The 15547-nt window shown below is 30.2% G+C and overlaps 1 protein-coding gene across 12 annotated transcripts in view; it reads right to left on the bottom strand.

Moving 5' to 3' along the window:
* Positions 1 to 15547, bottom strand: part of LOC145292174 (uncharacterized) — an 806320-nt gene that overhangs the window by 70520 nt on the left and 720253 nt on the right. For all 12 annotated transcript variants that reach the window (XM_080138436.1, XM_080138439.1, XM_080138442.1 and 9 more), the window contains 2 exons: positions 14573 to 14787; positions 9888 to 10067 (listed from right to left, as the gene is read on the bottom strand). In XM_080138436.1, the coding sequence (XP_079994562.1) occupies positions 9888 to 10067; positions 14573 to 14787 (395 nt within the window). The remainder of the gene's footprint in view (positions 1 to 9887; positions 10068 to 14572; positions 14788 to 15547) is intronic.

The raw sequence follows: 15547 nt of genomic DNA, 5'->3' as shown, positions 1-15547 counted from the left end.
GAGGGGGGCTTTGAACAACTCAAAATATGGAACTGATTACTGGTCAACTTATCTACAATGAAATTGGAGAACAATAATAATGGAATCCAGACTGGTTGATCAGGCCGTGTGAAGATACCGGTTTCCTGACATAAAATGTACCGAACATGGGTGTTACTATTCCCCCCCCTTTACAAAACTCAATGATGTTCTTCAAATGTACGAAACAACCAAACCAAACACCATGAATAAATATTTGAAGATATAAGTAATTTTAAGCATAAAATTTGTTTTCCAAAGTTACTGCATTCAACATTAAATAACGCAAGAGTTGATAAGCCACAAAACAACCAAATCAAGACTGGTTGTCACTTATTTCAACATTTCGAAAATAATGCTGTGTTTGATCAACTTTCATTCAGAACATAATGAATTCATTTGAAGGAGCTCAGGATGAATGTCGTCATAAACAACTAAGAATTCTTTTCTCAAACTTTAAAACCTCATTTTCAGGCAACTTCTAAAACCCTTCCTCTAAAATCTAAATATTAAAGCTGACAATTTTCAGATATGTCTACGACGTAAATATTTGTGAAAAAAAATTCTCTTCTTATGAAGTGATACACTTTCCAAGTTGATACAAATTTCATACACTGAAAATTTGGATTATCAATCAATATTTTTTCAGTTTTATAAAATAACAATTGTTTCATTATTTGGTTACAACCTTATCAATGGCTGACATTATTTCTGAAGTAGTTATTACTAGTATTTAAAATACTTGAAAAGATGTCGATATCGTACATGATTCAATGTGTTTATAGTTGTGCATCAAATTGAAAAATCAATCTTTTTTTATAAACTTGAAATGCACAGTATTTTCTTGTCATTTGTTAAATTGTGGCAAATTCAAGCATGGTATTTCTGTTTCTCACCAAAGAGGAATAAGAATACATACACCTGACAAACCTATCTAGCAGCAAAATCCCACTCCTTTACTGAAGAGATCCCTAGATCTTTGAATGCGTTTTTCTTAGACCACCATAGTTTGAAATTTCCTCTCTGTTTCCAGCTTCCCTGACTCTACTAACATACTAAAGTTTAAAATGTAATCTGAACAGACATCTTGCTCAACTCTTCACATACTCCAAAGTAAACATGATCCGTCTGTCCAAGTGGCAATATACCTTGTTTGGGGTTGAACCAGCGTTAAGGAAGAAAAAAAATTTTTTTAAGGGTGACTTTTTTGATTCAGCAGCAATTTTATCTCTGATGCAGACGAAGCGGTTTTAGCAAAAGAAAAGAAATCGGGCAGCAAAAGCATTTGTTTGCAATGTATGCGTTGGCCAGCAAGAGTAAATCCCAGTTACAAAGGCTTAGTTGTTTGCGTTAACAAGTTATATTGTTATAAGTAATTAAAAAATGATGCATTAGTATACACAATTATTTTATTAAGTCGATTAATAGTGAAATACTTTATATTTTTTAAGTTGTTAGTTAAAAACAGAAATCACTCTCATCAGGTAATTAAGCAATAAAATGATGTGTGTGTGTGTGTGTGTGTGTGTGTGTGTGTTAAGAAAAATGGATATATCTATAAGAATTTTTCATTCAAAGCAAAATATCTTTGTTATTGTATCGAAATTCGAAAATTGGAATACTGCAAATGAAACCAATGGTATCTATTGAATTATCTTGTCACAGTAATGAACATATTCAAAATTTATCAAAAACAATAAGGAGAGAAAATTAAATATTAAGGAAAATAGTTTCCATGGACAATGAACGAAAATTGAATTTTGCAAAAAAATAAAAAATAAAAAAAGGAACAGGAGAGTTTTAATTGTAACAAAAGGGAGATAAATCTTGTCTTAAAACTGAAAATCTTTGGGCAATTTAGCAAAACTTAATTTTCACTAATTGTCTTTGAAAACTGTTTTCATTAATGATTTTCTACCTTAATTTTCGTAATTTTTGGAAATGTTCATTACTGCGACATGAGAATTGGTTTTCCTTGAAATTCTATATTTCAATTTTCCACTTTTTCTAAAATAACAAAAAAAAAAAACGAAATATGACAACGTAAAGGGAGATAATTTAAAAACGAGAGTTAAACAAGGTTTGACTATAATTGCTTCGGTTATACAAGTAAATATAGACAATGTCAAAGTAATTTATAAATTAAAAGTTTTCTGGACAGTTGCTGAGGCAAGAATAATTCAAAATAAATTCACACTTCACATAATTTTATTATATCTTAATGGGATGTGCTCTGATGAACTGGTTACACTTGTGCCCCCTCGATGTACATATCCCTGACAAACCTGCTTAGCAACAAAATCTCACCCCTTCACTGTTGAGGTCCCTAAATGCCAGAAAGCTTTCTACTCTAATAGTTTCTTCCGTCGAACAGCTAGACTTTGGAATACCCTTCCTGCTAACTGCTTCTCTGGCTGTACTAGTATGCAGAAGTTTAAATGTAACATAAACATATATCTTGTTAATCTTTCCCAGGCGTTGTTCCAAATAGCAGCCCCTTACGTCTAAGTGGCGATATGCCTTGCTAGGGGTGAACATGAGTAAAAAAAAAAATAAAAATTAAAAAATTAGCAGTAATATTAACGATTATTTATAAACATAAAATAATCCTGAAATGAATTTTTTTTTTTTGACATCCAGTTTTTGCAAAACTGGTGAAATACTCCCAACAAACTTTTGATAGTATATTTTTTTGTTTTATTTTTCGATTTGAAGAAAAAAACAAAAAAAAAAAAAACAGAACGATCCAATTAGTAATAATTATATTATATTTTATTTTTATTATAATAATTATAATAATCCAATAATTATCTTTTGGATAAAGAAACAAAAACAAAAAAAAAATACTACGATTCTAAAGTGTTAGTTGAATTTCTGTTTAAGAACATTTAAAAACAATAACTGATCTGAGATGTTTTGCATTCTTTTCCTTTTAGATGAAACCAGTGGATTAAATATGAAATGGTTCCGTTTGGAATTTTTTCACTATTTTCTGGAAATTTCAAAATGAAAACAGAAGTTGGTTTCCATTTCATAAATATGCTCCACTGCAATATACATATTTTTAGATCACTTGCGTTCATCAAAATCCGGTTAAAAATTAATTAATAAAAATACTCAAGCATTATTTGTATAAATCAGCTATTTATTTGGATTTTGTTTTGTTGGCTTCTTATTCTTCGTTAGATTAAAGATCAAATAAACATTGCCAACATCCTACCTCAATGTCTACTTAACTGTTTAATTTAAGTATTCAATTTCATAACTTTCTCTTTCATAAAGATCTTCTGACATCTCCACAAAATTCCATTTATTAAACTGAAGTTGAATGCTATTTTGAGTAGCAAACTAAGTAATGTTTGATCTGTTTTACAGAACATTTCAATGCATGTAATACAAGAAGGTTCTTACCATAAGTTTAGTATCGTTTTTATTTGTCCTGTTGAAGTTACAAAATAGCATTAAATCTCAAGAATTTCTTAAACTCAACAGATTCCTTACACCATTTACATTTATACCATAAAGGGTTTGTATTACAATCATAAGAATTGTAGAATAATGAATTGGGAAATTCTTACAAAATTTGCATGTAAAAAGCAATACAGAAGTAAAGCTTATATATAGTGCTGTATTAACTTACAGCAAGACCCCAAAGCTTCAAGATTATAAGCCCTGCCCCCATCTTAATTTCATGATCTCCTGTTTAGCAAGAAGCACGTCTATTAATATATCAATATACATATGTGTCTAGGTACTTGTTTGATATCAGAAGTTTCAAACATTTTAGTTAAATCTGAGGATTATTTGTCTTTTGGTATATATCTTTAAGTTTAATTACTTCTGTGTTTTATTTATATAAGTCTGAAGAGCAATGAATTAAATGGCTGTTCTATTTGTAAATCTCTGAAACGGATACATGGTAAACAGCTGATGGTCCTCTTTTTCTATTTCATGATTTAAGTTGCCTGTATACATTTCATCGTTATTTAGTTGATCTCCACCTCCCCACTTTTGTATCTGTGATTTTTCTCAACCATAAATTGGCTTATACGAATGCTAAGTGTGCAATATGCAGATTTAATTATTTTAGTATCCATAGAAATTTTAACACTTTTTCTTTTTTAAATCTTTGTTTATGAATGGTTCACACCTTTTCAGTGTGTAAATCCAAATCAAAGATAATTAAATGTTATTTTTTGACCATGAAAATATATCTCGGAAAATATTCGTGTACACTAAAAAAAAATAAAAAAAAAAATAAAAAATAAAAATAATTAAAAAAAAAATTAAACCTTTACAAATACTTGTACAGTAACTACATATTAACAACTTCTACATTGGATAAAAAAAAAAATAGATAATATATAAGTACAACTTCAGATAATGATTAGTGTATGAATATTATGACATAAAATGCTTGAACTCTGTGTTGGGCCAAAGGGTCTGTGTGTGTGTGAGAGAGAGAGAGAGCCAAGATTGTAAGATTTTGTAATTTCATCCTGCTCATGTATGGAAAATTTAAAACCAGATTTTTTCTTTATTCTGATGCTACTTTCAAAGCACACAGATGTTTGTCTTTCACATTTAAAAATTAAAATATGAAGCCGCACGGAAAATATAACCTATAATTTACATGCTTTTATAATTTTAACATTTTGAACAGTCTTCAAACATTTATCAAAAAAAAAAGAACTACACTTTGAATAATTTATTTGCAGAAAATATTTTTTTTTTAAATTAGATTTAAAACAAATAAAGCACAAGAATATTAAATGGAGGGAAATGGAGGTTGTTGATCATCTTTCGTCTAAAGTGATAAAAATGTCTATCCTACCTTTAATCATAATCAGTGATTACATTTGCATTAGGGTCCATCCTATTTAAGATAACTCAGAATTTGTTTGAAACCAGATACATTTAGATCCTCATCCTAAAGTAGTCTCAGAATATTCTTGAAAAGAATTCTTTAAAATTCTTTCTGCAATTTAAAAGTGAAGAACTACATCCTCTTTTTCTCTTGTTATAGAAACAAAAGCCAACCATTTCAGATGAAATGGTTACTGGTATTCAGAGCTAAAAACGAACAGACAAAAAGAATCTGATTCTTTGAACACAACAACCATATATTATATAATTGTCTACTCAGCTAATTGTAAGATGGCAGCACGCATAAATCATACTGCAGTCATTGCCGTTCATTTATTTTTTATTTATTGCGACTTTCACACATGTAAATTATTGATAGCTTTAAGAACAACGTGACAATTAGAATATGAAATATTCTAATTGTGTTTTTGTAGTGACCACATATTTGATAAACTCAAGTGGACTTGAATTGAGCCAAAAAAGAGATATCAATTTTGTAAATTTTTAAGAAGACCATGTGACATTTGTGAGCATTTTGGTGGATGATCGATTTGAAGCGATTTAAGGAAAAAATAAATAAATAAAACTTCCAGAACTTTCATCTAGGTCCCCCCTCCCCGAACAAATATTGTCACTGATATATTTATGGTAATTTTATTTTGAATAATGAACATATTTTTTTTTATTTTATTTTACTTAAAGCAAAATTTATAAAAATAAATTGCTAAGCTTATTTTAATTATAAGATAAAGAAAAAAAAAAATTTTTTTTTTTTTTTAAATTGATTGAATATCCCAGAAACACAATGATTTTAAGTAAACTGGCAAGTCAAATTGAAAAAGAGATATATAAGGACAGAAATAGCAATACATTTATTTATTTATTTATTTGCAGACTATTGTCTTCATTTTGTAGTTATTGTTTGCACAACGTTTCGGCCAACTATTTCTCTGGTCTTCGTCAGGTGGTAAACCTCAACAGGATATGAATGGAGTCTCTTGACCGTATCCTCAGTAATTACTGCCTTCCATAGTTGTTATCATTTCACCACGTTTTTGGCAACTAAGCCTCTGGCCGGTTTTGAGTAGGGTTGAAACTACTATCTTCAGACAATGCTCACCTGGAACTGTAGAGATTCAATTTTTCTATCCACTGCACCATGAGCCCCGAATAAATAAATATAAATTGCTAATCTCAAAAGGATTCCAATAATAAAAATAGAAATAGCAATGTTTGTCAGATAGAATCAAGAATGTAAATAAGAAATGAACACTTAATAGAATATATCCTGAATGTCAACCACGATTAATGTTAAAGCATTCTATATGTCAGAATGTTTAACCATATTGTCTTATTCATTTGATGAATTTATGTTTGAAGGGTAAGTTCTCTTGTACAAATGACAATAAATGTTCAACTTAAGTATTTTTCAAGTTAGTCATCTTAATTTCAAAATCATCTCTTCCTGAGATAAATGAACAACTTTGTTGCATAGAAAACCAAGGCAGCAAGTAGATGCCTTTGAATATTCGGCAAAATGAGAGCAATAAGCACAAAAAATGCGAATGTTAAGCAACACACACACACACACTTGTACTGAATCAAACTATTTAGCATCAAAATTAGGTTAGTAGTGTTAAAAATTAACCAAAAAGCATAAGCTGATAAATAATATTAGTAAATTTTTTTTTTTAATCAGTAATTATTTTTTCAAAGAGAAATTTATAACATAATAAATAAATAAATAAATACATATATATATTATTTTGGACAGAAAAAATATTTTCTAAAAGAAAGAAATAAAAAATTAGCAAAATTTCATAGAATTTCATAAGAATATCTGTAAACATTTTATCTGAATAAAATCATGAGAAATTAAAATATTGAATAATTACAATTTAGCATTTTTATATGCAAATATTTTGTCTTCTTATAATACTTCAAAAATTCATAAGTTATCTTTTCAAAAAGGTAAATTCCTGTTGAATTATAACAGACACAGAAAGGGAAAAACAAAATGAACTCTTTAGGAGTGTCACTAAATTTCAATAAAAAATGCTTTCTCCAGTGTCATTGAAATCAATTTTACATTAAATGATTGAACACAATAATAAAGAAATCTAAAAGATCACAAATGTAAAAGCTTTGAAAAACAATTATTTGAACCGATTGATGAACATAAGATTATCATTTGAAGAAATTTTAAGCCTATACATATTTTTTTGTTGCAATCTGTTTGGAGTAAACTGAAAAAAAAAAAAAAAGAAAATAGTCAATACTGTTAATGCAGTACTTATAGGGTAACAAGGTATTGACCGAAATTATCTAAGTTATCTCCCTTAGAGTTATTCCTTGGCAACGTTAACGTTTGTAATCTCATTTTACCCATGTTAAGAATTTAGGATAAGATATTACCCTCTTGCTGATGCATCTTTCAAAACAGGCATTTTCATTCAGTATTCTTATGAGCATGCCTTCCCAAACTAAAACGTTTTACTTCTAGGTTAGATTTTCTGATAGCAGTGTGATACAAAATAGTGATTGGTGATTCTAGTGTTTTTTCCCAGATTCTGATAAAATTAGAAATTAGGTTTTAAATTCCTGATTCCGATTCTTTCTTCACATGTCATCCACAATAAAACAGCATACAATTAACAACGGTGTGTATAAGAATGATATAGTCAAACACGCAGTTGCTGAAAACATAAGATAGGATATAAAATATGATTCTACAATAAAATATGTAATTATAGATTTTCCATGGTAACTGAACCTCCCTCTTTGTTTCCCTCGTTAAACCACTGTTAATGATATCCAGATCTCTTTCCTATGTCTAATATAAGGTATTCAGCATCTGGATAGAATTCAAAAACTGGCTACTTAAATGGTGCAGGGTCTATCAGATCTGCTCTATGCTAGCAGGTTTAAAAAGCTTACAACTTTCCTCCCTTGAGCGCTGACGATTACATGGTGATCTGATTTGAGCCTACAATCTCCTCAATGGGCATTATGAGATACTCAAGAACTTTTTATTCACTCCTGTACGAGAAAGAGAACTACACAAAATTTACATGAGACTTTTTCGTCACCAATTTTGATTGAGAATGTAGCCTTCCTCTGCTTCAATCAGAATCCCTAGTCCTTAGAATAAACTTTATAGTGAAGTAATAAATGCAACAAACAATGCAACAATTTCAAGTAAATTTAGACAAATGCTCGAGTAGTGTGTCCTCTTCTCTGTAAATTTTTATCACCTTTTCCCTACATAGCACTGAAGCACATTTGATTTTTTTTTTTTGCCAAACAAATTGAATCTCCCTTAGAGTATGATATCCAGATTTTTTTCCCATATCTAATGTAAGATATTCAGCATCTGGATAGAATTCAAAAACATTCGACAACTTCATCATCACTAATTCCACTTAAATAATAATCTTAGGCTCTTCACTCTACAATGCATACAGGATGGGAGCATTCTTTTTTAGATTATCAATCACCACTCTTATAGAACTGAGATATTTGCCGCAGATCATTTACAATTATCTATCAGTCAAGCACCACCATTTTTATGTTTCGCAACAGTGCCACGTACAGTGAAAAACCAGTTTCACCGAATTATCAATTCTTGCTATTTTCATCCAGAATGAATTGGCATTGCATTTTATTGTTTTCAATGACTCGTGACTTTTAAATTCACTGAAACCGCATCACTTCAACAATTTCAAAATGCTTTGCCTTGAAGATTTTAATTTTATTTTATAACAAGAAAAGTTTAGTTTTACAAAATAAATTTTCAAACACGTTTTTTGCATTTAGACATTAAACAATTAAAAGTATGCAAGGATTTGTGGCACGATGATTAGAGTACTTGAAAAAATTTACTTGTAAAAGTAACCTTCTGACAATTAAAGGTTCAATCCTTAGTGTGTATGACTGAAAATGCAATTGCAAATTACTTAAGACCATTAATCAGTCATGGCTGATGGAATGAGAGCATGCTAACTGTGAATTAAATAAAGGTTCCTGTTCGAAATTCTGTGCAGATTCCCAAGTTCAACAAGATACACTTGAAGATCAGAGGTTACATTGACTAAAATAATAACATTTAAGATGAGAACAGTAGTCAGTAGAATTCAAATAATATGAATTAATTAAAAGTTCAACTATTGAATTTTAATGAACATTTTAATATTAATTTTTACTATATTAGATTTTAATATTTTAAAGAGTTAAAAACTAACTTTGATATATTTCAAATGCATAAAGCTGAGACAAATAATTTATATGAAAATTATAAGACAGTATGGTTGATGTTACAAACTAGATCATTCTATTTCTAGTCGACCCAACTGAAAATTTGTTGTAGATGTTATAAAGATGGTATTGGTTCCCCAAGCTACTCAGAAAGGACTTATGTTTATTCTGTGTTTTGTTTTTGTCAATATCAGTTTTGCTATTGTTCTGATTTTCTCAAAATTTGAAGAAATAAAATAAATAAAAAAAAACAAAAAACAATTGAATCAAATGTTTCATGACGTGATCTGACCATGAATGCTGGAAACTGATTGAGGCAGATTTTGTCTAGTGGAAAATTCTAATTTCATCTCAATATATAAATTATTGGTAAAAATGGCATTTTTCCATCAAATATCTAAAAGTACACTCATTAGTTTGTTTTTTTTTCCAAATCTAACAAAAGTTTGGATGTTATATTGTTCAAGCAGTAATAATCATAAGGTATGTGGTGGGAAAACGTTGCTCATTGAAATAAACATGAGAAAAAAATAATGATGTGTTCAAGAAAAATTATTTGAACAACACCCTCCCCACCTCTTGCTTTGTCTAATTTCACTGATATTTAAATCTTATTGATTTTCAGTTTTTTTTTTCACCTGCCAACATCTATATAGAGATTCAACACAAGATTAAATCCAATGTCTTCTTCCAATTCACCATAAAATGAATCGAAAACATTTTCTCCTCGCTTATGAATGTCATCTTACCTGGACGTGGTATTCTGCCAACACCTTGTGTGGAAATAAATCATCAATTTGAGGATTCTCATTATTGTTCAATGAGTCTTGATCATTACTGGTTTCCTTTGAAAGGTCCTGATTGATATTTATCTCCAGTTTATTTAACGTATGGTCCATAAAATCCAGGTGTTGTTGAATTAATGACATCTGAAGAACAAAATTGGTTATTTAATCATTTTAGTAATCACCAAACAAGAAAGCAAATTACGATGAAGGAGAGAGGCTGAAGTTCTGATTGGTTGAACTAAATCAAATGTTGGAAGCGAAAGGCATTTTTTTTTTAGTCATCAATAGGTGTGCCGTTGGAAGTGGACAGCATTTTATTTCCAATAGTTGTGTAGTTGGTGAGAGTTTTATCAACAGTGAAAGACTGTCTATTCTGGAACTGTAGTGATACTAAACGTGCCATATGTTAGACGACATAGGACATTTCCATTAAAACTTGAGTTTGGGATTTTTTGTTAATACTAGCTGGAAACCCAGTGTTGCCCAGTTAGACAATATACTTAAACATGATATTTTAATTTATGTATGTATTCTTATAGAATCAATCTTCTATTGATTATTATGATAAATAATTTGCCCGATCAATTAACTTGCAAAAAAAAAAAAATAATAATAATAATAATGCTAGTCGTTCATCAAATTCTGTCTGTTGTTTACAATATGATGTCAGCTGATATTTGGGCTTGACAATAAATGCCCTGGAAAAGTCACTTCTGATTAATGTTTAGTTTTAAAATATGCAAAGGAAGAAATGATTTGTGGTGATTTTAAATGATACCTCTTCTTTTATCGTAAATTGGACTCATTAATAAGAAAAAATTAAAATGGTGAGATACACTCGGGCTTGAACAGAGAATCATTTAATCTGTAGTCGAACGTTCTACCACTCGGCTATATCTCCAGATTATAATAAATCTGTTTTTTTTTTGTTTGTTTTTTTTAAGAAAAATCTCCCTAGCCAGTGCAGCATAAAATATTCATTTGTAAAAATTATTCTTTTTTATTTATAAGAGATAAAAACTATTTTTAAGATCGGATGTTTTTATACTTACCAGATGGATTTCTGCATAAAACATATCTAAGAACACTGCCAGACAGATAAATTAGCTATGTGTCAAATTTGCAAAAGATAGGTTCCAAAATGGCTGAGCCTATGAGGAAGGGACTCACACATACAAAGTGACTTTTATAGAATAGATGTGAAAGAAATGGCATCACAAACAGAAAATTGATGTGACAAAAGAAACAAATCTGATCTTTCTGTTAGCTTGTGTCTGTAAGAAAGAAAGGCATGTTTTGGAGACACCATCTGTTGGACTAAGAAAAATATGTAATATTGCTGCAAGCTAAGAGTAACTTAAAGAAGAATAAATTTCACAAATACTAAGACACATAATCATGTAGTTGTCATTTGAGAAAAAGGAAAATAATTTATTACAACTACTGAAGATGAAAAAAGTTAATTCAACATACCACTACAACTATGATGACTATTATGGACACCAGATGCCACCATTAATTGAGCCACCTACTGCATGCCAACTGTTGTAGAGATATACCAGTTTAAAAACTAGTCTACCAAATAGTTTTGTGTAAAGCTAATACACAGACAAATTGTAACAGGGAAAGAATAGGCAATTATTGCCCTTTTGACCTCGTCTCTGCCAAATAGGCATCAGCACTAACTTCCTCTTTTCCTCTTCTTCCTTTTCTTTTTCCTTCATTTTACCTTTATTGAGATAAGCCCAAACATTGCAAATCATGAACAAACTCTACAATTAGGAATTACCTCAGTAACAATATTGAACAAAATATTTAATCTCAGTCCGCACACGATCGGTAAATATCACTAGCTAGCATGCATGTGTGCACGCAAACGATTTTATGCATTTTTCACAAAAGCTATTGTTCATAAAAAAATGTATAAATATTTTTCTTGTTTTAAATAAAGTCTATGGTTGTATATGTATGTATATATACAAACTTGGTATCTATTTTCATCAATTTAGGTTGTTGAATGTGCAAGCATACTGCAACACTGTTCATGTTGCAGAAATAAATTACTGCTATAAGCTATGGACAGATATTTGTTACAAGCAGAAGACAAAGAATTGGTTTAGTGTAGTACAACAGAGCTTCTATCATCAGAGCCAACCAAGAAATGGCTCCTGTTAGTACCTAGTTAAACCAATATACCAAATGAGTACATTTAAAATATTCACTACATTTAAATATACAAACCATACATTGTTTTTTTCTTTTGACTTGAAAGAAAAAAGTTGATTAAAAGGTGAAGGATGAAACATTTAGCAATAAAATTTGATTCATTTGTATTTTTCCAAGATGAACTAAGATTTATAAATTCTTATTTTTGTATTCAAACAAAAAATGACTTCACTCATTTAATTCTTGTATTTATCAAGATTTGGAATTAAATTGATTAATAGTTTTAAACTTTGTTCATCATTATCAGGATGACGTTTCGTGTATGAATTCATGTGTGTGAAAAATAAGTTTTTATTTGTTGAGCTCATCTAAACAGTATTCAAATTAATTAATGGAAAAACTATGATAAATATTTAGTGTTTGTTGTATAATAAGTAAATTAGCTGTGAACGCGACAATTTTTAAAAAATGTTTGTTGTAATAATCTATTACATTTATTATGGGCATCCATATTAGAAAGTGAAGCAAAACGTATGTATCTTAAATAAATGATTCTAGTGTAATGGGTGACAGTCATAGTACATGCTAATGAGAAGGTTAAAACTGCCAACTTTCTCTTAATAAAACAAAAAAGTTATTAATCTAGACTAAATAGATTAATGTGATTGAAAATGAAATTCCTTTTTGTGACTGGTACCCGTTTTGGACTGAAATGAATGACAAAATAGTTTTATTAAGCTATTAATCTCACTTTACTTTTACTGAGCTCTGATCTATGATCCCCTCTTGTAAAACTTTCACAAAAACACCACTAGCTACAACTACTATCAACAATTAACCCCACTATTTACCTATGCCTAAATCTAGATGTAGATTCCATGAACAAAGCTTTTTCCTAGAACTGTCCACCTGTGGAACTGTTCTGCTGCTCTGCTTTCGAATTTATTACAACCTGGTTGTCTTCAAGTCCAATGTAAACAAGTTCATATTGAGCCGTCCCCTTAAATAATTAAATTATACCCAATTTCGACTATTAACAATTACTAATCTGTTGCCATGATGATCACTGTACACTCATCAGCCCTTACCTTTGAGTAGCCTTTAGACCTTGACAAGTAGTCACTCTCTTGTAAAAAAAAAAAAGAGAAATAAAATGGGAAAATCGGTTTTCTCAGGTCACTGGTACTTGCTTTATATAATTAACCATTACGCCTGACTATTGTTTTCTTTTGGTTTTTTTTTTTACAAGGTGGTCACCACTTATCAAGGCCTGGAAGCTACTCAGGGATAAGGGTTATTCTAAGTACAGTACGTTAGTGTGGAGATTTAATAAAGTGTCTACTTAAGGGGGCGGTTCATCAGGAATTTGTTTACATTGGACTTGAAGACATCCAGGTTGTAATCAGGTGGGAAGCAGGCAGACAGAACAGAGTTCCACAGGTGTGCAGTTCTAAGAAAGAAGCTTTGTTCATGGAATCTACGTTTTGATTTAGGCATAGATAAAGAGTGGGGAAAGTTTTTGACAGTGGATTCAGCTAGACAGGTGTTTTTCGTAAAAGATTGGCGAGGGGGGACCAGAGATTGGAGTTCAGACGAGCACCTAATAACGATAAAACAAAGATAGGCTTGCAACGTCTCTTCTGTGGGAGAGAGGTTGCAGGGAAGAGAAAGGACATCCCCCACTAAGCCACAAAGTCTATTTTGTACTCTGTCAAGGCAGGATAGGCTATTTTAGCAGCTCCTGCCCAGATATGGAAGCAGTATTCCATCCTTGGATGTACTTGGCTTTTATATAGATAGAGAATTGCATCAGTAGTGAGATATCTTCTGGAGCGGTAGAAGGATCCCACCATCTTTCCAGCGACCTTGGCAACAAACTTGATGTACGTGTTCCATTTCAGATCAGGAGTGAAGGTCAAGCCCAGAAGCTTGTCAAAACATGGGGCTTCTCCTAGACAAGAGCCATACATTTCAATTGATGCCAGATGGGGATCAGAGCGTTGATGATGTAAAGATAGGAGTTTGGTTTTAGATGCATTAAAGGTAACCATCCACGTCTTCCCCCACTGAACCACGCGCTCGAGATCAGAGGAGAGAGAATCAGAGAGAGCTTTGTTATTTACAGCCTTTAATGTGTTGCCGTAGATGGTCGTGTCATCAGCATAGATGCTAAGTTAAGTTGTTAGATTTTAAGCAAAATTTAGTAGTGGAAAGTTTTGATATTTTCAAGAAAAATTTCGGTTAATTTTTTACGAAAACCTAATGAACGAATTTCAAGAAAATTAGAAGATAATTTACACAGCAACAAAATGTCCTGATTTTTATTGGAAACCAATTAATTTCTGCAGTATTAATAAGAGTTGATAAAACTTGTCAATCAAATCTAGCACCAGTATGGTTGAATTTGTTTACATTTTTTCATTTTTTTTCTGCATTTAAGTAAAATAGTTAAATGATAAAAAAAATATATTAATGTTTACCTCGTCAGCAGATTGTAATAGTTCTTCTGCAACATCTGACACACCATCTTTTGTTCGGGTCATTTTCCGACTTAAAGTTTGTATGTGCAAATCTTCCTTTGCTGAAGCATTCACCTCCTCCATTTTGTTATGGTGGATGGCAGGAGAATTTGGTTTCAGTGAGACTTCTGCATTTGAAGAAAAATTTAGCTTTGATCTCGTTGAGTTGAGTGACTCTGCAAGAAAATTAATTTAAATACTATCAAGTAAATTAAAAACTTTATTCGTCAAAATAATGAACAAAAATTAATGTTTTCATAATAAATAATTTTTTTTTCTATCATTTTTGTAATAAATAATTTTTTTCTATTATTTTTTTAACAAATTATTTTTTTCTATCATTTTTTTTAACAAATAATTTTTTTCTATCATTTTTTTTAACAAATAATTTTTTTCTATCATTTTTTTTAACAAATAATTTTTTTCTATCATTTTTTTTAACAAATAATTTTTTTCTATCATTTTTTTAACAAATAATTTTTTTCTATCATTTTTTTTAATAAATAATTTTTTTTTCTATCATTTTTTTTTAATAAATTTTTTTCTAGCATTTTTTAAAAAAATAATTTTATCATATTTTGTTTAACATCTATTTTACATTCATTAAACAGCTTTTAGAAATTGACTTCCAAACCAACTAATCTTCGAACAAGTTTTTATTTATGGTTCTTTCTTTTAAGTCTATCCTTGTCATTTCTCTGCCAACTGATTCTGTTAGCTCAACTGTTCTGCATCTACTAACCCAAGAACTCTAATCTATTCTTTCAACTAGGCCAGGGGTCTCCAAACTACAGCCCAGGTATGACCCACCAAAGTCTTTAATCTGCTCCACAGAGTTTTTACAGAAAACAAATATATTCAGGAAAAAATTTTGAAATAGAAATGAAAATAGTGTTGTTTTTTTGCCCTTTTTGTTCAGAACAATGATTTCAAAAT

Source organism: Euprymna scolopes, chromosome 13, assembly GCF_053919585.1.
Source record: "Euprymna scolopes isolate OS-2025 chromosome 13, ASM5391958v1, whole genome shotgun sequence".
NCBI lineage: Eukaryota > Metazoa > Mollusca > Cephalopoda > Sepiida > Sepiolidae > Euprymna > Euprymna scolopes.
The sequence above is the reverse complement of the archived record's forward strand: the minus strand, read 5'-3'. Positions and strand labels throughout refer to the sequence as shown.